Source organism: Ischnura elegans, chromosome 9 (genome assembly GCF_921293095.1).
Source record: "Ischnura elegans chromosome 9, ioIscEleg1.1, whole genome shotgun sequence".
Classification (NCBI taxonomy): domain Eukaryota; kingdom Metazoa; phylum Arthropoda; class Insecta; order Odonata; family Coenagrionidae; genus Ischnura; species Ischnura elegans.
The window spans coordinates 78945815-78967537 of NC_060254.1; the positions used below are offsets into that span (position 1 = coordinate 78945815).

Consider the following 21723-nt stretch of genomic DNA (forward strand, 5'->3'; position numbering starts at 1 on the left):
TATTTGGTGAAATTCTAAGATTTCGATATTGTAGGGACTCAGGTATTTTCCATATTACTTTGGGTGCATTAGGTCTGGAATTCCTTTGAGAGCCTCTTGATTTGGATTCATGTGAAGGAGGTCTTGGCAAATTGAGGTCGGTACAGATCGTAGCTATCAACCAACGGGCCAGGTAAATTCACAGCGGGTAAAGTGTTCTTTTAAATATATATGCATACTCATGGCAAAAAAAATTATCCTTCTACCTAAACGTACCTATAAAAAGCAGCTCAAGAAACGTGTGTGCATTGAGGCCCCAACTCTGACCCACCCTCCCTTTTTTTAGATAATATGTATCGTTCATACGGCAAAATATTTATCAACACTCTCAAAATGGCTTTTTTATGCTCTGTATACCTGTATATATCCTCACTCAGAATTAATTATTTCCGCCAGGATAATCTATAAATAATAGGCGTAAGGTTCACTTCAGATGAAAAATTGAGTAATTGAGTAAGTAAGCACATTTTTAATTGAAGAAATGTAAAATTATTGAAAAGTAAGAAAACTTTTACTCTCCAATGTCTTAACACTTACCGTGTAGTCCATTGTACTGTAGCTCGGCATTCCAGTGCTGGCTATTTTCAATTATTTTGCGTAAATTCTTAGTAACCAACGTTTAATTCGAGAAGGAGGTGTTTGGTGTAATTTTAAATATTGAATATTGCATTTTTTATTTAGAGGTTCATCTACATCTACATAATACCCTGCAAGCTGCCTAAAAGGCGTGTGGCATAGTACCACTTAGCTAAAAAAAATAACCAACTGCGATTTTTAATAGATGCATTATTAATCCCGCAGCATAAATCGAACGATTTCAAGCGGCGTAACATTACGCCCATATCACGTAAGGCTGATTTACACCAGCTTCGATAATCGGAAAAAAACGGCTATTATTGGGCAAGCGCGAGTTGTAGTTCACATTGGTTACGATGGGGGATAAAACAAGTTTCTTGAGCGCGAATGGGTGATATATGAGCGAAATTTTCCGCAAATATTTTGCTAGGGCCCGGCAAAAGGAAGAAGATCCACTCTCTCACTCGATGAAGACCAACATTTTCAGCGCCATTTTCGGCTCCGCCCCCCGGAGACAATTAGAAGCTCCCGGAAGAATAATGAATGGGGCCGGTTGTGAGAAGACGGTTGAATGCCGCAAGGAAGGATTGGAAGCGCGCTGCCCTTTCTTAGACGTGTGAATGGACCGCTTTCTTGCGACGCGAAACAAATTGCTGAAACGCCGTCCGTACTATACAGCGCCGAAAATTTTCAGCCGACAAAAGGTTCCGCCCCTCATACACCCCGCGCTACCGCCGACGAGCTCTTTACCCCCATGAGGTATGAGGAAGTAGAGTTTCTGCTAAGAAAGGCGACATAAAAAGTTTTCAATAAAAGGTATATTGTATATTTTATTTATGTAATTATGCGTTTATATAAGAAAGATAGTTATCCTTGTGTAAATATTTGAAATATCATATTGTAATAATGAGTGCAATCGGTAAGATAACAAATAACTGAATGCAGAGAAATAAATTTACTTCTCTTGTATGTTAGCACCAGACCTGTGCAAAAAGTGTAAGATGGTAGCCCTATAACTATTCAATAAGGGGTACCTATATATTCCATAATTATTTAAGTTTTTTCTAATGTAATATATTCGAATGTAAATGGAATAAAGTTATAGTTGTGATAGTTGTTGTTTCATGTTATACCCTCCGATGTAAAAGGCCTTGTGAGCTGTTTTCGGAGCGATGGAAATAAATAAATAAAATAAAATAAATATTACTATTATATTTCTGTTGAAGGCCGGTATAAAATTAGTACTTACAGTTGCGAAAGAAATTGACGCCACGCTCAAAGTTTCTGTAGGTAAAAAATGGTGGGCTTTGGACCTAAATATCATTGATGATTTTGGTTCCTGCTGACATCAGGGCTAAAATTTCGTGACGCATTTTTTCTCCGCCCATTTTATCCGTTGAAGATCATCCTTCGCAAGCGGACGGATATATCCATCTGTAAGACCCCCGATGCTCTAAGGGGTGTCGCCGATCAATTGGCAGGGATTTTTGAAAGGAAATCATAGACTACGGAGAGATGATTTTATTATTGTCCTCGGTTACATCCTCCGCCGCCACGCGTCCGACTACCGACGAACGCCTCTCAACAGCCCCCTTCCGCTGACCTCCCCTCCTCCTCATTCTCCATCCTCAGCCATCGTCTTATTCCTTCGCCAAGCTCTGCAGTTTCCCACGGGAGGATGGAAGACGAGCGTAAAGAGACTCGACTCTTGGCAGTGACAGAAACGCATGACTCGGGAAAAATATGGAGTGTGTAGGTGATGGGTTGGGGGCGTGAAATGGGTGGGACCGGAAGTTGAGTTTGCTGTTTCTGTCTCTTACACATCGCTTTATTTGCCCTCCCGAGTGCAGCGCTTCCAGGTTTGGGGACACACAACAACTGAGGTCCGGCTTTTAACTCCGAAGCAGGGCTCAGGTACCTAAGTCCTTCTTTCTAAAGTAGCTTCCTCTTTGAGAGAAAGTCCCGTGGCTCATTATATTTTTCATCCGGTTATTTTGCTGAATATTTATTTGTGCCTTTCACAAAAAACAAGAAATACGACTTGAAAACTCTGCATTTTAGTGAGCGTGTAAAAAGAAGTATTATTGGAGCTGCGAATAAGTACTTGATACATTTTAGTTAATGATACCTTCCCTTGCCTCGAACCCGAATCTTTTGCATGCATTTTGTGCTTGATAAAGTGGTCTAATTTGAAATATATCTTCAAAATGAAAAGAGAAACCCAGCCATGTGTGAGCTAAATATGTCCAGAGAATTTTAAAAAGTGAATGTGAATATTTGCAGAAAAGTAAATTTTCTTTGGGATGAAACTTCATAAAATAATGCGAATAGCTAAAGAAATGTTCAAATAATAGGGTGGTTTCCTATTATTTTTTATTGCCTAAATCGAAAGATTATTACTCCTGGAGTACGTATTTCACGCTTTTAGATTTTTTAATGACGATATATATTTTTCGCGAAGAAATAAAAAGTGAAAATTTCCAAGCGCGCGGAAACGAAACGGCTAAGTATGAATGCTCGGAAAAGCCCGTGTGACGTTATTCTGGTTCGCCGTGTGAGGTGACCTTGGGGCGAGGCTTTGAGTGCTGATACGATGCAGACTGCTAGCAGGTAGCAGAGTGATCTGCTAGCAGGCAGCGCTTGGCTTAAATAAGGCTTATTAATACCCTACCAAACGAAAAAAACTTTCCGACCTTAGGCAGTTTTAATAGGTGATTATTAAGATATGTTTCCCTGAGCTCTGTGCCTCATGCATGCATTGGTAATCCCAGACGATGTAAAACTCCTATCTACTCGTATAGAATCTAGGTTCCTGTGACGTCACGTGGAGTGGCTTCGCATGGGCGCCAATCTGGACTTTTTCAAATGCGGTTAAAATTGACCATTGCCATTCGTCTAAACTGGAATTTCTAAAACCAAATAATTTGTATATTATGAACACACTAATGGTGGGTAACGAATCGCAAACAATGCCTTTCGTTTCCTTTGATGTAGGAAACTACCCTATTACTTGCTTTGATATTAATCACTAGTTAAGGGCCGCGCAATTCGAAACAAATAACTTCCACTTACTTGTGAAAACGTTTTTCCACAATAGATGGTACGTTCATTTGCTAATAACGAAAATTATTCCTTTTGCGAGCCAAAATGTTATTTTTATCGAAATTTCAACGATATTTTAAAGAATATTGTCGGAGTCTTTTTTCAAAAAGATGTTTCTTTTCTAGCATTATTTTACGTTTTTATTATGCTTATCGCTATGAGAAACGTTGAAAATACGGTAAACAATCCCTACCATTTTCATTGCTGCGAGACTATTTTTTGTAGCCGTCAGTAGATGACGCACATTTTTTAAGGTACACTTTGCAATTTCCCAAAAGATGACATATGCGTCGTTTCTTCTTTTCCTCCTAGTAAATGTTAGGAATCTTTCGCACTAGAAGACAGTTACGTTCTCCGACTTGATAACAAGCTTTTCAAATGCATAAGCCAGGAAATCTACGGTCCAGTTTGGGAAACCATTGTCTCCCAAACTGGACCGTATCCCATTCTGTCTTCTTCTATCCGCAAGAGGCATGCCTGCCCTGCTTATCTAATGCCTGGAACATATTGCGCTTCAGCAGCAAATCTTCTCCAGACTATCCAGCTTCATTTATATCGGAATATTACTTACATATGCTAGATAATTAGTGACGGGAGAAGTACGAAAGAAATTATCAGCGGAATTGCTCAGTCGAAGAGAGTATTCCACCAAAAGAGAGACCTGCTTACAGCGGGGAACTTAAATATGGAAGTAAAGAAACAATTTATAAGAACCTACATTTGGAGTATGCTCCTATGCGGAAGTGAGGCATGGACAATGACCGCAGCGGAGAAAGCAAGGATAGAGGCCTTCAAAGTGTGGTGCTACAGAAGAATGATGAAAATCAAATGGATCGACCGAGTTAGTAACGAGGAAGTCCTAAGAAGGGTAGGAGAGAAGAGAAGCCTCATGAAAACCTTAATAAGAAGACGGAACAACCTTATAGGCCACATCTTGAGACATGATGGCCTGATGAAGACAACCATCGAAGGACAAGTGGAAGGCAAGAACGGAAAAGGATGGCCTCGAACCAGTGGCGCCGACTCCGTGGGGCCTGAGGAGGCCTGAGCCCCCCCAAAAATTCGTTACAGATGTGAAGAAAAATTGTGTAAGGCTTGTCGATTTTCCCCGGAGTGTCCAGATATCGTGATTCGAGTGATCAGGGTTCTAATGTTGATCACATGACTCTTCTAAAATGCTTAAAAACTTAAAATTCACTACTTAAAAATTTACCGGGACTAGGTCCCCGGTTTGGGCCCCCCCCCCAATATTTTTTTATAAGTCGGCACCCCTGCCTCGAACCAAACATATGGAACAAGTAAAGAGAGATGTGAAAGAGAAGAAATACGTAGGTGTGAAAATATTAGCCGATAGGAGAATTGAGTGGAGAGCTGCGTCAAACCAATCCTAGGATTGTTGACCAGTGATGATGATGATATAGCGCATAGCTTCACCTAGAGAATAAATGATACTTTTCCCTGCCCAATGTATAAATATATATTTTGTTTTCCTAGTTCCAATATATTATGAAATAGGTTACCTTTTAAACATCCCACCCTCTTCATTCCGGAAATCCTTCTTAGAGCCAAAAAAGCTTTAAATCGGGAGAAATTGTCTCGTTTTAAAGTCAACTATGTTGCACTATTAACTGAACGATATTGTTGTCAAAATTATTTATGTATTTTAATATCCATGAAAGTACCAACATTTAATTGAGACACAAAATTTATTGCAACTTAATGAATTAAAAGGCTTAGCTTTTTATTTATTTTTTTTAGCTTTTAGAACCTTACGTTTACCTGCTTCTTGTAGTCAGATTCATATCTAATTTTAGGTGTGTCTGCAAATTGGTAAGGCATATGACACCCTCCGTGATTGACATCCGTAAATTAATTGTATCCCCTGAACGTAGTGGCTTACTCCGATTTGCCTACCTGTACGATTTCCGATATTATTAAATGGGTTCTTATCAGAATTTATCCGCCATTAATATTCTATGAAAAGCATTTGCTCAGGGACCATTAAACCTTTTTACATATTACGATGATATGCACTCTTAAATTCCTCACTCACTCTTTAATTTTCACGAATGGCATATTAATTGATATATGGACTATCTATGAATGCATATTTTGTTTTCCTAGTTCCAGCATATCATGAAAAAGCATAATTTTTTAACTTTCCTCCCTGTTTATTCAGAAAATCAGTAGCTCTTCCTGGAAATCTTTATTTATGTCTATCTCCAACGCTTCTCTTAATTTTTCGATGTTTTCCTTGGTGTTGAATAAATAATTAGGTTAATAGTTATACATTATTTCATTACTTCACTGGCTGATGCGTAACAGATGAAAAATAGTTATAAAATCACTCTGCCACTTTAATTTATTTATTGGCTAATCTCTCGCAGCTAATCGGCGAAACTAGGTCACTCTGAAGGTAAATTTAAGGTTTGATCTGGTAGCGCACCTGGCTCCAAAGGATTAATTCACGGATTTCGCCTCCCGTGAGTGACATCCCTAAATTAACCGTTTCCCCTGGGCGTACTCCGTTCTCTCCCAGATATATTCCTAAATAGCTCTGCTGCATTTCTCTGCTACTTTTTTTCGGAGAAAAGTATTTGCTCCACGGCTATAAAACCTTTTTACACATTCCGATGATATGCACTCATCAAGTCTTCATAAAAAATATTTCTACCATTGTCTTTCAATAACTTACTCTAATTTTCATTCATAACGTGAAAATCGTGAAGAATACCATTCACCCTCGCTTGACTGCCCTTTTTCATGGCTAGTTAAATATTACGTTGATTAACCCCTCAAGCGTGTACGACACAGCATATGTGTCCTCGCTATTCCGTCCCTATACTATGCTTTAATCGTAGGCATATAAACCACACAGGGTGCTTCAATTTAGAGCCACTTCAGATTTTGTGCAGACATGAAGTAAAATATTTTTTGCATCGTTATCGCTATCCGAAAAAATAAAAAAAATGTATTTTTTATGCAATTGTTTATATTTAATAATTATGAATACGCACTTACAATTTTCAGAGCCATTAACTTTTTCCTGCTCCCCTCATCAGATGGTTAATGTGTCTGAGAGTAGGTACTTAAAAATAAAATGCAAAATTTTTCTCATAGCCTCGCCCCAAGGTCACCTCACTTGCGGCAGCGGGAACCAGAACGACGTCACACGGAGTTTTCCCGGCATTCATACTTAGCCATCGCGTTTTCGCGCAATTGAAATTTTTCACTTTTCATTTAATCGCGATAAATAGATATCGTCATTTAAAAATCTAAAAGCGTGAAATACGTACTCCAGGAGTAATAATATTTCGATGTAGGCAATAAAAAATAATAGGAAACCACCCTATTTGGCACCAGTGCACCTCGCTGAGGTCCATGGAAGGAATTTTCGCGTTGCCGCAGGGGCGTGTCTGTCTCCCTGGTCCAATTGTCGTCTCTCGACGCAAGCTCTCTCCGCAATGGGCGTAATTCACTCCGCGTCTGCTTTTCCCCGCCTCGCCACCGCACCGCCCAGATTGAAAGACGCGCCCGCTCCTCTCTCTGCGCGGCACCATCTGCACCCAGACCAAAGTATGAATCCCCTCTCCTCAGTCCACAGTTTTCATGCAACTTATCTGCCTGTTTGGACGCTCGTAGGCGTCGTTAAACAAGTCTGGGTGCTAGTCTTCCCAGACTGAATTTTTTACTCTTTTCCGCTGCGTTTTCCGTCTCGCAGCCGTTTCCCGACTGGCAACGAGTGAGACAGAGTCGCGGATATCTCCGCGGATTGTGGTTACATTCAAAGCTGCAGTAAACCGCAGTCCAGTGCATTATTTACTCCTCTGAGCGAGTCATTATTTCGTTATGGCTCCGTTATAGTCTTAACCCATTCGGGTAAATAGACGGCGATTTGCCGGTTTGATACAAATTTCCTTAAGGTAAAGAGCCGGCGAACTGCCGGTAGCGTCTTTGTTGTTTTCGCATTTGGAAATTGTTTACTGAATGAATATTACCTTAAAACTAAATATCATGTGTGAAAAAACTATCCCTCAAATTATCCCTCATGTGTGAAAAAACTAAAATTATCCCTCAAAAATTCTATGTATCTTGACGCAAAATTTCATTTTTCTATAAAATAATAGGTGAATAAAAACCCTTGGAAAAATATAAAAGGCATTTAGTTTAGAAATTTCCGTAAAAAAATTAAGATTCGAATGGGTTAATATTACTGTTTTTCCCTATTCCGAGTTGATTTTCAACAATTTCCGCGTCGCATCTGTTTCGGGATTCACGCTGTACCGAAATACCTGGCAATGACTGCTAGGTATTCTTTGAATATCTTTTTAGTTATTTCTGCATTATCCTTGCTGATGCTACTAAAAATCTCAAACAATTTATTTCCGATTTTCTTCACGTTATACATTATCAGGTCTTAATCGAAACCCAGGCCGGAAATAAATCTATGTGTTATCATAAAGTGTCCATTTCAATTTTCCGGGAGTAAGCAAGCACCACAAATTTGCCACAAAAAAAATGGATATAATGGGAAAATTCGCCTGTTTTTGTTTCACGATTACCATTATTTTGTTAAAATGTTTATTAATAAAATTTTCTAACTTTATTTAATACTTTTACTTCCTTTTGTTATTCGAATAGTCTACTTCGTTATATTCTATAACGAACAATTCCTGACGCGTTTTCCAATTCCAAATGCTACTAAACCACCATTTGGAATAAGTTAATTCTATCATTTAAACCCTCTGTCCCATTTTCATCATAAAATAATGCCTATATAAATGCTGTAATATGAAGGGTGGTTAAAAATCATGTTTGCATCAGTTGACTAGTATTGAATATTTGGTTTCAATCGAAGAAAGGAGGCATAATATGCAGTTTAGTTTTGGAATATTGTTTTCCATAAAACAGTTTCACAGCAGGTTGGCTCTACTAATATATCTTTTTCACATAGAACGGTTTCGAGTTCATATAACTCAATCAGCTATTAACCCAGAACGTCGTGTTTGAGGTTCCCGCTTTTTATTTTAATTATCTTTCATATTTAAAACTCAAATGAGTCGTCTTCTGCCCTAAAGTCGGGCACTGTTGTGGCAGGGTAAAGTATTTACCTGCCATTCAATAGGTCGCGGCTTCCAACCCCGCGTGGGTCTACTTTCTACGTATTAAGTATTAAGACAATGATATAAATGGGTTTCAGTGTACAATAACAATGTTAGAGAGGGCCTGATGGCATTATTTGCCCCCCTTTGTGAGATAAAGACGAATGTATATTATCTTTAATAAATAATTTTTTGTGCAATAAAGACTTACGTAACCTAGATAAAGACTACGTATTTACGAGAAGAGAATAATTGCCATAAGAGCCTTCTATTATCGGATATTATCGAATTTTTAAGTAACAGTTTCCGGGAAATGTTATTTATAAATATATTTTATAACAGGGGCCGGTATTTTATATGGCAGCAGACATAATTAATTTAAAGTTTTCATGACAATAATATTTCATTCATTCAAAAGGGAATCCATACTATAACGTGTTTTTAGAGCGAAGAGGCTCTGGCCATTATTATGGAAACTACTCCTCGCACAGTGGTACAAAATCGAAAACCGCCGGACAAAGTCCAAAATGACTTTCTTAAGATAGAGACATAAATCTTAGCGTTTATTCTCAAAAGTTGTTACAAATTATGGATTTATATGACCTTTTACATAAATTTGATCCGTTGCTGAGATACAGTTGGCCAAACATCATCAATGTTTCAAAATCACGCACGGTCTTTTTCCTGTAAGTACATCACTTGTAAAATTTTCATGCAAATGGGATTCGTGGGGTTTTCTCGCTTCAAGACCTTGAACACGCGTAAAGCCTTTTGAAAATTTCGGCGTTTAATCCAACATAAGCGAGAGTGATGCGTCCCCGTAAGTCTTTATCGGGACTGTTTTGCTGTTCATAAGGGAAGCAACGATGGTGTGATTTTATTTTTAATCCTGCTACAAGGGAAAGGGACAATGTATATCCTCATCTAGAGGCTGCGAAATTTATTTCCGTCCCGAGAGATGGCGGTGATTCCACCGCGCAACGATGTATACACGAGGAAAGTTTCCGACCACTTCCTATTTTGCCATGTTTCCAGGTTATATATATCGTATGTTGTAAGTTTACGTGTTATGCTGGCCAAAACAACTCCTGAGAGTCTTAAGTCTTTAAGCAGCTTATAGAGTTACAAATTCTACGAGTACCTACGTAGATGATAGCGTGCGTGCGATGAGAGCGTTTATTTTGCGTGTGATCGAGTTTGGAATTCCGGAATTTCACTTTCGAACCCCACTCTCCTGCTTCCAGCAACCACTCAACAATATGTATCAACAATTGCGGAGTTTTTCAAGCTATAATGAGTACATTTATTATTATTAAAAACAATTATTTTAAGGCTCAATTTTTATATTAACCCGGTAACGCCTGAATTAAAAAGTTTCTGCGATTTTTGTGGTGATCATGTATCTAAATATCAATGAAATTCGGAGTCATTAGGCGCAAAATTTATTCTTCTACCACAAACAATTACGCCTTATGGTAACTTACCACTTATAGCGGTACCATGTGGTACCACTAAAATGTTTTGCATCATTACATCCCAAATATTAGGCTCATATCAAATAACCATACTTTATATGAGATGTCCATGTTATAACAACCATAATTTCATAATTAAACCTATGTATTAACAGTAGTGCGGAAAATCCACAGAGAAAAAATCATTCGCCTTGGCCGGGATTCGAACCCGGATCCCTCGATTTCCGGCCGAGTGCTTTAGCCTCTCTGTGGATTTTCCGCACAATTGTGCATTGCGGGTGACTCCCGTAAAAGTTATCACCGTGGCTAGTCCCGGTATACTTAAATTCGTATTAACAGTACATAAGGCGTAAGTAAAGAAAATCGAGATGCTTGGTCTAAAAAATCCGTTTTTTTTTGGGCTAGTTGGTAATTCATGCATTCCAAACGACTCTAAATGCGTTAATTACGGCTTTAAAATACCAAACTTTTCAGAAAAATGTCATTAAAAATATTCTTATCAATTCAAAACTCTCAAAGGCCCTAATAAATTACGATGAATAACAAAAAGTTACGTTTAGTGCTGCACTATCAGCCGGTACCATTTGGTACCGCTAGGCGTTAACGGGTTAAAACGTCTTACATCCATTATAATCTTGTTAATGTTTCACTGAGAATCAACAGAAATGCTTATGTTAACAATAGATCATATACATAAATTAAATTGAAAGATGCCAGGCTCTGGAACATTTTTTTGGGGCATGAATTGTAGGAGCGGCTCATTTTTAACTCTTTCGGATTCTTGTTTAAACCTCTAGAAATTTGCTTTGGAGAGTATGATTAATTTTATTCAAAATTCGGGTCAATTTGTGCGTAATATTTCCCGCCGCTTGGGTGGGGGTGCAATTCGTATGCATTGAACTGGGATTTGGGGTGGGTTGTGATCTGGAAGCTGAGGGTACGCGGTTTGATGCTCGTTCCTGGGGAATATTTTTCCGAGGAAGATTTTGATTCTGGTCCATATGTGGAGTTCGCTCAATAAAGAGAATTAAATTCATTAACTAATATTTTGGCAATTTGGCTAATCAGCACTGTTGTTACGGGGTAAAATTAAATCACTATTATTATTATCATGGTTTCAAATTCATTATCGCCATCCTTATCCCGGTGTACTATAATTAGTCTAGAGCGAACACCTCTTGGTGTACAAGGTTCGGGCTTTGCTCTCCAACTCTGCACACGGATTGGACTGCTTGTCGCAGTATATGGTCAGCAGTCCAGGCCATCTTGTCCGGTATAGTCCACAAATTTCTATGGAAAGAAATGATACCTTGCTAGCTTAACTGGCTAAAGCAATGGTCAGGAAATCGGGGAATACGCTTTCGAATCCCGGTCGTGTATTTCGTCTGTGGAATTTTCGCACTATTTGTGGATTGCAGTTGACTCCGTTAGAATACCACCGTGACTAGATTTTAAAATTTCAAATAAGGGATTACAGTGCTTCGTTGTAAAACTCCACTCTATTTTTACGTTCGCGGAACCGTCATCGAGGAATAAAATATAAGGCGTCCTATACGAGGTGTGTCTTTCCGACTATCTGTTGGGTCAAAATTGTTCAATCGATTTATCGACCACTTCCATTTTAGCTAGAGCGTTAAACGCTTCAGGATAGCTTAGAACTTTATGGCAGTTTGATTTTCTTACACTTCTAACATGATCAAAACAGTAACTCGAGTGATGCTCATGACTATAAATTAAATACGGAGGTATTTTCTGAAGTGACAATCCAATGGCGATGCTGTGATCGCCAAAAAAATCAAAGCTTCCTGAAGAATATTTTTAACCACTAATTTGTAAATAAATGTGAGCGTTGTTGAACAAAAAAATTTCGGAACGTATTTTTTTTTTTAGAAAAGCCCAATCGGCGATTAAAATTTAATTCAAAATAAAATGGCTAAAGGTGAAATTGGATTAAATTCTAATTTCTGTGGATGGTAACTCCAAATTAAATGTCGCATGATTGCCTGCATGTTTTAATGCAAAAAAATCTATTACAAACAACTTTTTTCTCGCGAAATAAAAGGTAGAAAATAATATTACTCACATTAAAAAACGCCTTTTACAAAATAGCGTTTTTCTCGTGATAAAAAGATTTAATTATTTTTTCTGAGGCCTACAAGAGCTCTGTTATAAATTGCTTCGTACGCTGCGGAAAACATTGGGCTGTATTTCACAATAATTTTAAATTTATAAGCATCTCAATAAAAATGTAACGTAGTCAGCTTTAACTCATTGAAATACTTATAGTCATAAACTCTAAAAAATGTAAATTTAAAAAATCATAATTCTTTTATAATTTAAAATCCGATTTTATAAACGAGCTCATGACTTCATCAACATTTTATCATTTCATATGCACAGAAATACAAAATATTGATTAAGAATAATACCTTGTAAAATTTGCCTCGATAAATATTTTCCAAATAGTGATTTATGTGTTGCAAATATAGCTTTTCACTAGGCTACTAAAATGACATAAAGCTACAAGATTCTTAAATAAAATAAATTGTTCGGCTTTGGGATACAATAAGATGAATAAAATATTTGGCTTAGTTTCTTAGCTCTTACACCGTCAGTAGTGTTACATAATACAAATAGTTATTTAATTGTGATCTTGTATTTTAGTCAATAAATCGTTAGAATAACGAAATATTTCTTTTATCTTCAATACAAATTGGTGACACATCAAAATTAATTTTCATAACATTCAATAATACCTGAAGCATAATGAAACTGCAGTCGTCCAAAGGTTTTCGTCGAAAATGAAACAATTTAGTATGATATGTCTGTCTGCCTCAGAGAAAGATAATTTTATTCTTTTAATTTCACGAGAATAGCGTTGCTCTATAAAAGATTTTTTTGTTCGTAATATCATTACGGTTAATGTCACCTATCTGTAAAAGTCAGAAATTGCATTTTAAACAGAAGTGGGACTCAATTTCCCTCGCACTTTATTCTTTCGCATAGTTTTCTGGTATTTATTTCATCGTACGCTCCAATGGATATCACTGTCCCTGCAAACAGCTTGAGATGAGAATAATCGTCGACCTGGGAGAGCTACAACGCGAAGGAGGAGATATTTTGAATTATTAAGGAGGCGGTGGAGTCAAGTCCCAGGCCAGCCGTTCTTGCGGAGGGTTTAACTATCCACTTCTCCGCTAGGGGAGCGCGAGACGAAGACTTAAGAAAATAACAGAAGTGGACTTGGGGCGCGAAGCGAAAATATTGGTGGAGCGGGGTCCCAACTTGCATTTTCTCTCGCGTACGAGAGGAGATGTAATTCATTTCCCTCAGATTTCTTTATTCGGGTCAAAACGCCCCAATTTCCTTAAATTACAGCATTTTCATTCCCTCCGCTTCGACTCAAACTCAAAAGCACGAAGCAGTGAAAGCAGTGACTGCTACTTCTCCCCACAATTTATCCCGGAACGCAACGGTTTTTATTCCAAATTGTGACCCTTTCCTGTCTCTAGTTCCCTTGCGCATTTTATTGTACTTTGACAACAGCAGAGAAGTCAAGAGTGGAAGCATTCGAAATGTGATGCTACCGCAGAATGATGAAGATAAAATGGATCGACCGAGTAAGTCCGTGTAAGAAATTGTAAATCACGAAACAATTAGAATTATTAGACAAATTTATTTCGTTGGGACTTTATTTTACATCATGGCATGCCTGTATTTTTTCCACATGCATCATTTGGACGAGTCTCGACTATCAGATTCCACGATTTTCATGCTTTAAATTCATCATCACTGGTCAACAATCCTAGGATTGGTTTGACGCAGCTCTCCCCTCAGTTCTCCTATCAGCTAATCTTTTCACAACTACGTATTTCTTCTCTATCACTTCCTTCTTTACTTGTTCCATATATTTCGTTCGAGGTTCTCCTTTTCCGTTCTTACCTTCCACTTGTTCATCGACGATTGTCTTCACCAGGCCATCATGTGTTCCGTCTTCTTGTTAAGGTTTTCATGAGGCTGCTATTCTCTCCTACTCTTCTTAGGACTTCCTTGTTACTAACTCGGTCGATATATTTGATTTTCATCATTCTTCTGTAGCACCACATTTCGAAGGCCTCTATCCTTGCTTTCTCCGCTGCGGTCATTGTCCATGCCTCACTTCCGCATAGGAGAATACTCCAAATGTAGGTTCTTATAAATTGTTTCTTTACTTCCATATTTAAGTTCCCCGCTGTAAGCAGGTCTCTCTTTTGGTGGAATGCTCTCTTCGACTGAGCAATTCTGCTGATAATTCCTTTCGTACTTCTCCCGTCACTAATTATCTTGCTTCCCAAATAACCGAATTCATCCACCTCTGTTAGTTTTTGCTTCCCTATTTTAATGTTATTATTAAAATAAGACATTGCAATATTTCCACTGAGTTTCTCAGGATAAGATATTGCAATATTTCCACTAAGATTCTCAGAAACTCAGTGGAAATATTGCAATGTCTTATTTTAATAATATTAAGAACTTCCACCAAATCGTGCCAAACATCATGTAAGACATGCTTTAGATATTATAATTCTTATACGAATTTTAGGTCGCGAAAAACAAAAACAAAAAATTATTAAATTACAATTAATTAACGTTTCTAGACTTTATATAAGTGTGCCTGTTTTCCATTGTCAAGTTCTTAGATTTAAGTTCTCCTTTAGACACAAGCCGCTGTTATAGCCGACACGCAAATAAATATGCAACAAATCTTTGTTTATGTAAACTATTTGGACGGGATGGCAATTTCATTTGTGCCTTCGCTGCGATCAGAGAATCGTGAGTTACGCCATCAAAGTTCCTTGATTTTCGTGACAATTTATGCTGATGGTGAACCTGAATAGTTTATTGGTCTGCAAATTCAAAGGTTCGCGGTTCGACACGCCATGCATAACGGAAAAATTTGCGAATGGACCATCATGCGCATAGTCAGTCAATGAAAATTAGAACGTGTATTATTTTTGCTCGCATGATCCCGCGAACGATTCCCCATGATCATTCGCACTGCCATTCACAGTTTATAGCGGCCTCTATATAAGAATCGTTAAAATGAAATGAAATCAAAATAAATGTTCCTCGGCGTGATCCTTCCGGTTGTAACACCGAATGATAAGATGTTCATTGGGCTGTGGCTAAGCCCGTTTTGGAAATAAACAGAGATAAATATAGCATTCCAGGTTATATTGACGAAGTTTACTGTTTATCTGAAGAATTAATTGCTTTTACGTTGAGTGAGAATGATCAACAAATATTGAGAGTATGCCACCCGAATCGTCTGACTAGGGTGGCGCGCGCTCACTCTCGGTGCGATGTCTCGGTAACCAAAAGAAAGAAATGAAAGAAATTTGAGGTGATACTCTGCAAATGTCTAATGAGTCTTTGTAGAAGACAAAAACGTGTTATAAAAACCCGAGAGTGACATCATCTTCACTTATGTCCGAAAAACACCCAAAAATACCAACATTTCAAAACTTAAAGTGCGATGCGGCACGTTTTCCCGGTATCCGATCGCAATAATGATTTTCATGATTTATTTTCTCACCAAATGGAACAAAACTGGGGGTCGTCCCAAAATAAATTATAAAACTTTAAAAATAAGGACCACCCTACTCTGGCATGCCTCTCTCATTCCTGTTGTGTGTCTCTTTTGCAGTCCCTCCGCTGATTCGCATCCACAACCAGATGGTGGGCGCCGCCAACGGCACAGTGGCCAAGCTCGAGTGCGAGGTGGAGGCGTTTCCGGAGGCCGTCAAATATTGGGAGCGCGCGGACGGACGAATCGTGGACGCAGGAGACAAGTTCCGCATCAAAAACGAGGAATACGAGCATTACAAGGTGAAACCTCATCGCACGCTGGAGGCGGTTTCTTTCTTTCCTTATTTGTTTATTTTTATTTATATATTGAATCATTCAAAAACAGCCAAAATGGCCTTTACATTGAATAGATTTATTTTTATTTATGTATTAAGTCATTCAAAAACAGCCAAAATGGCCTTTACATTGAATAGATTTATTTTTATTTATATATTAAATCATTCAAAAACAGCCAAAATGGCCTTTACATTGAATAGATAACTTCCAATCTGCAGCTTTAACAAATATAAACTATAAAAAAAACTATAAAAAGGATATGAAAGAAAAAAGATTCAGAAGATGGATTTGCGAAGCTGCCTATTGAATGATCTGATGGGCATTGAAAGAGTTGAGAAAGGTGAGTAGTCGAAATGGTATTGAAAGAGAGTCTGTAAAAAAGTGATCTCTGAGAGAGAGAAAGACGGAATTTAGGTTGGTGTAGTAGGTGGTTATTACGGAAGGAGCGGGTGGGAATGTGGAGTGAAAAGAAAGGCAATATTTCTGAGGATCGGAACTTGCCATTAAAGCAGTGTAAATGAAGGAAAGATCATGAAAATTCCTACGGGAGAATTGTGGGATCAATGATAGGGCAGACATTACTTCAGAACGAGAGGAATTACGGAGGTGAGGAACACGGTGTCGGACTACTGAAATAAAGAAATCAACGGGGCCAAGTGAGTTCAAGAATTGTAAGGTTGGAGGGATAGGCAGTGGAGTAAATAACGGAGCAGTACTCGAGGATTGGGAGAACGCAACCGGTGAAAATAGTTCTCATGGCGATAGGGTCGGTAACAGTGGTGAGTCGATAAACTACTCCCACGACTGACATGTCCTTGGATTTCATTTTGTTGAGGTGCGGAAGAAAAGTTAGTTTGGGGTCGAAAGTAACACCCAGGTCATTGATGAAGTTTGAAGATGAACAATTTCTTTAAAAAATAATGTATTTATAAGGAGTGACGGGGCGTTTTAAAGAAAAAGGTTTCGGTTTGCTTCTGTTAATTTTGAGTTGCCACTGAAGGCACCAGGCCTCGAGGGAATGAAGGGAAGACTGCAAAGACTGAGAGTCAGAAGTATTCTCAACTCATGTGAATATTTTGCAATCATTTGCAAAGAGGAGAATTCCGCATGCGTTGGAAAGTGCACAGCTCGTAATTTCGTCAATGAAGAGGGAAAAGAGAAGTGGTCCGAGAACGCTGCCTTGGGGGACGCCTGAAAGGATGGGAATGCTTGAAGAAGACGCTCCGTCAAGAACAGCTGGCTGAGTGCGGTCGTCTAGGAAATGTGATAGTAAAGATAAGAAAGAGTAAATGTTCCTTGGATATTGTAGCGATGAGACAGTTCGTGGATAAGAAGGTTGTGATTGACGGAGTCGAAGGCTTTCGCAAAGCCAATGTAGCAAACGTCCAATTGAGAAGAGGCTTCGAAAGTAGCGGTGATATGCTGATGCAGGATGGATAGATAGGTAACACAGGAGCTAGCTGGAAGGAAGCCATGCTGCTGGGGTGAGATGTAAGCGGTAGTAAATGATAGAAGTCGGTAATGAATACCACGTTCGAATAAAATAGAAAGAATAGGGAGGAGAGATACAGGGAAATAGTTACTTACATCATCTTTTAAGCCGGATTTTAAAATGGGAGTAACAACGATAGTTTTCCAAGTTGAAGGAAATAATCCTGCTGAAAATAATCGGTTGAATAATTTACAGCGGGGGATGTGGAGATTATCAGCGGTTCGGTGCAGAAAGAGTGAGCCGAGCGATTTCTATTGCGCTTTTAAGGATAAAAAAAAACTTAATAGACACTTTGAGTGCTAATGACGTAATATTACTTTATCGTGAAACTTCGTAGAGTTTTGATCAACGTAATATTACGCTCTAGACTAAAATACGCTCCCTACTCTAGTTATACAGATAACATGAGTTTGAAAAGTCAATGGCGTCGGCCGAGAAGTACGTTTTTGGCAGAGAATTGAAGTTGAAACATCAAACGGCTGTAGTGGCGACATTATTCGGAGCTCAAGGGTAAAACTCAATGAGAGCCCTTGTCCCACTCTATTGGACTATAAATAAAACATAGTATTTGGTAGTATAATCCCTCCAACTGTTTCATTTCCACGACGATGTCTATGGATTTAAGCGGAGAAATTTTCAAAAAGAAAAATATGCATACCTACCTTAAGGTATAATTGATTATTTCGAAACTTATGTGTTAACAATTTCTGAATTTTTTTAAATGGAAGTTAGATACAATAATCAACTAATAGTGTAGCTGCAAAACTTGTCGTTCTGGATAGCCCAAAATTTGATATTATTTGAAAATAATGAAAATGGAAGAAGAATAATGTAAATAATAAATAACTCACGGGATTTCAAACCGAAGAATTCTTTCAACCTACCTATTTATTAGAGTGCGTTCTGGTTTATGATGGAATATTTTGTCTGTAATCTAATTTCATGTCATTGTCACTTTTTCAGGTCAAAATGCAAATGAACATAACGAGAGTGGGCCCAGCTGACTTCGGCCGATATCACTGCATCGCCAAAAACGAACTTGGACTGACCAAAGGAGTTTTCACGCTCTTTGGTAAGTACTTCAACCTAGAATGTTGAACAACAGTGTACTCTCAAGTAAAAAATAGTGCATTCTCCAGTGTTCATCGTGAAAAATTGCGGTCCACTTCTCTTCATAGTGTTGGTACATCTCGCGTAAAATCAGGAATTTTCCGTTTTTACTTTATCCTTCAGTTCGAATTATCTAAGTATAATCGAGCCCAAATATTTTTCTCAGTACTCATTTCACAATATTTCGATAACTTTGTTCGAGGGTAAAATTCCTTTATTTGATGATTCTAACGTTGCACGTTTTTACTTTGAAGACAACCTTGTTATTCCCTAGTAATGAAAATGTCTGTTGCACACCAATCATCACCAAGGGGATCTATTCTATAATATTGCGTTTTTCATGCTTTCATCGGAATTTTGAATTCCTTTTAGAGTGTGTAATGGTTTCTTCGTTTCTATTCTTTTCCCATGACCCCATGAACTAGAGGTAAAGCTGGTGTAGGGACGCGAATGAATTCTGGGCTCGGTCTTAACGTGGGTAGGAAGCTCTCTCGGCCACGTGTTGAATTCGAGATTTCGCGATAACCGAGTAGGGTGCCACTTTCTCTTCCATCAAAGAGAGCTGGCCTTTCATAAAAAAAAGGAATTTGGATCATCGTGAAATCCTCCTTAGGCCATTGGTCACTTTGAACAGCTTTCATTTTACGGACTAGCCTTTAAGAAAATCCCTGTGAGGGACTCCTGAGACGTTCCTCCTATTCTCGAGATATGATACCCAGAGCTCAGTGCCGGGGCAATAGTAGGGCGATCGGGGTTTTAGTGGCGACCTTTGAGCCGTCAGATGAAACTGCTAAGGAGGCGGAGGGAATGTCAGTTATATGAAGAGGAGTATGTTAAATCGAATGCTATACGGAAAGGGGTATTGAAATGTTCATACAGCAAACAGATTCTACGTGTTGTCATTTATCATACATGGTCATGATTTATTTTTTAGCAAAATTTGTGAGCATTTAAAAAAAAACGGCAAAAGATTACTATCAACTCTGCCAATGGCAATCATTAGGTGTGCTTAAAATGTTACTCGCTCTCTAACTCCAGAATACTGCTTACTCTGTAGTAAGGGAATCAAATATCTTCACTTGAAATGAAATATTTGCAGTTTTGAGAGAAACTGTAATCATAGAAATAAGTCTAGATACTTCATTTTGTGAATATACCATCGCAAAACCCTACTCGATGGCGAGATACTTTGAGGTATTTCATTAAAATAGTGATAGTTCTTTCGACTATGTTTGTAGAAACTATATTTTTTGAGTGTGTGAAGGAAAGTCTGTGATAGTTGCAACTATGCATGACTTCATTTGGACCTGAATAATTTGTTTTTATTTCAGCATAAGAAATGGCATGATTGCTTTTCTTTATTCTTTCTAAAAATGCGTGCGTGGTGAGTAGTAGTGAAACTTGGCACCTCGTACACTCTTCAGGAAAAAATAATTATTTACTTCTTCTAGGACTCACAAATGGAGAAGGAAAATTTAATCTTAAGGCCACCTCAATAGCTGAGAATAAAATGCTTTTTATGACTAGGTCTGAGAATAAAAATTATTTTAAGGGTGCGGGGAATTAAATTACATTTGATGGTATAGAATCGCCTCATATGTGAATTGAAATCATTAGAAAATCAATAGATAAACGCGCAGGTTAAAAATACTAAATGAACATTTGCAAGATATAATACGTGAGCTTAATCGTCCAGCCGCAGTTCAATTCATTTCCAGGTCGACCTATTTTTCCGCCAGGCAGAATATGGAATCATATAGGTGACTTCTTCTCGCGAAAGAGGACACATTCAGATTTATCGTTCATCTCCGAAGCTAAGGGGTGTGATTGAAATCTCCATACGCTGGTTAAAAACTTTTTGAAGTGAAACACGACTCCTAGGGGTGGTTTATAGCATGTTAATATTTCATGCACGTGAGAAATGTAGGTTTCAAATACTCCCTTAGTTTTTTTCAATTGATATTTGATCGGTTACCCCAGGCAGTTTGCACTAATCGCAAGTGTAGATTTTAAAATCATTTATAGACGATTTCACTTTTGTATCATGCTGGAATGGGAAAATAAAGAAAGCGAGAAATAAATAATACACTTGGAAATTAGTGTTGGACAAAACTACTAATCTCGTACTTTAAAATGTGTTTACATCTTGTAAATCGCAAAGCACAAGTAAAGGCTAACGCTGACATTCATTTTTATAAATGATGCTGCGATTAATATTTCTTTCCTTTTTTTTCCTGAACTGACTCACCATTTTCAATAATTTCACCACTGTAATACTCTTGAATTAGCCATTAACTGTTGTAAAAGCTGTGCCTTTGAAAAGAAATGCAAATGAGCCTTTTGTCAAGATAATTAAGGTGACGCCTTTTGTTAAGATAATAAATTTACTGTGAAGTCTCCAGTGCTAACAAAGCTACCAGTTACACCACCAAGCTATCTCCTTAAAAGGCGAATCACAGACTGACTTTACCCAATTAGGTGTTGTAACTAGAGGTTTTCCTTGGCAGGGATGCCGACTTACAAAAAATATTGGGGGGCCCAAATCAGGGATCTTGCCCCAGGAAATTTTGTAAGTTGTGAGTTTTAAGTTTTTTAAGCATTTTAGAAGAGTCATATGATCAGCATTAGAACCCTGATAACTCGAATTTCGATATATGAACACTTCAGGGAAAATCGACAAGCCTGACACATTTTTTCCTCACACCCATAACTAATTTTCGAGGGGGCTCGGGCCCCCTCAGGCCCCATGGAGTTGGCGCCACTGGTCTTAGGAAGAAGCTGGCTTGTTTTTGTAACTGGTAACACACCTCACATTAAATTGAGAGACCCGGGTTTGAATCTCATCTAAGCAAAATGAAATTTTCATGGCGAAGTTCATGGTGCACATGAAATTGGAACATTTGCGTTACAGTTCTCAATTATT

The 21723-nt window shown here is 38.2% G+C and overlaps 1 protein-coding gene across 1 annotated transcript in view; it reads left to right on the forward strand.

Annotated features, from left to right (window-relative positions):
- The window catches only part of LOC124164884, an 889966-nt gene that overhangs the window by 845771 nt on the left and 22472 nt on the right, over window positions 1-21723 (forward strand). Inside the window, exons 8-9 of the mRNA XM_046542109.1 lie at window positions 15981-16162; window positions 18654-18762. Coding sequence (XP_046398065.1) covers window positions 15981-16162; window positions 18654-18762 — 291 coding nt within the window. The remainder of the gene's footprint in view (window positions 1-15980; window positions 16163-18653; window positions 18763-21723) is intronic.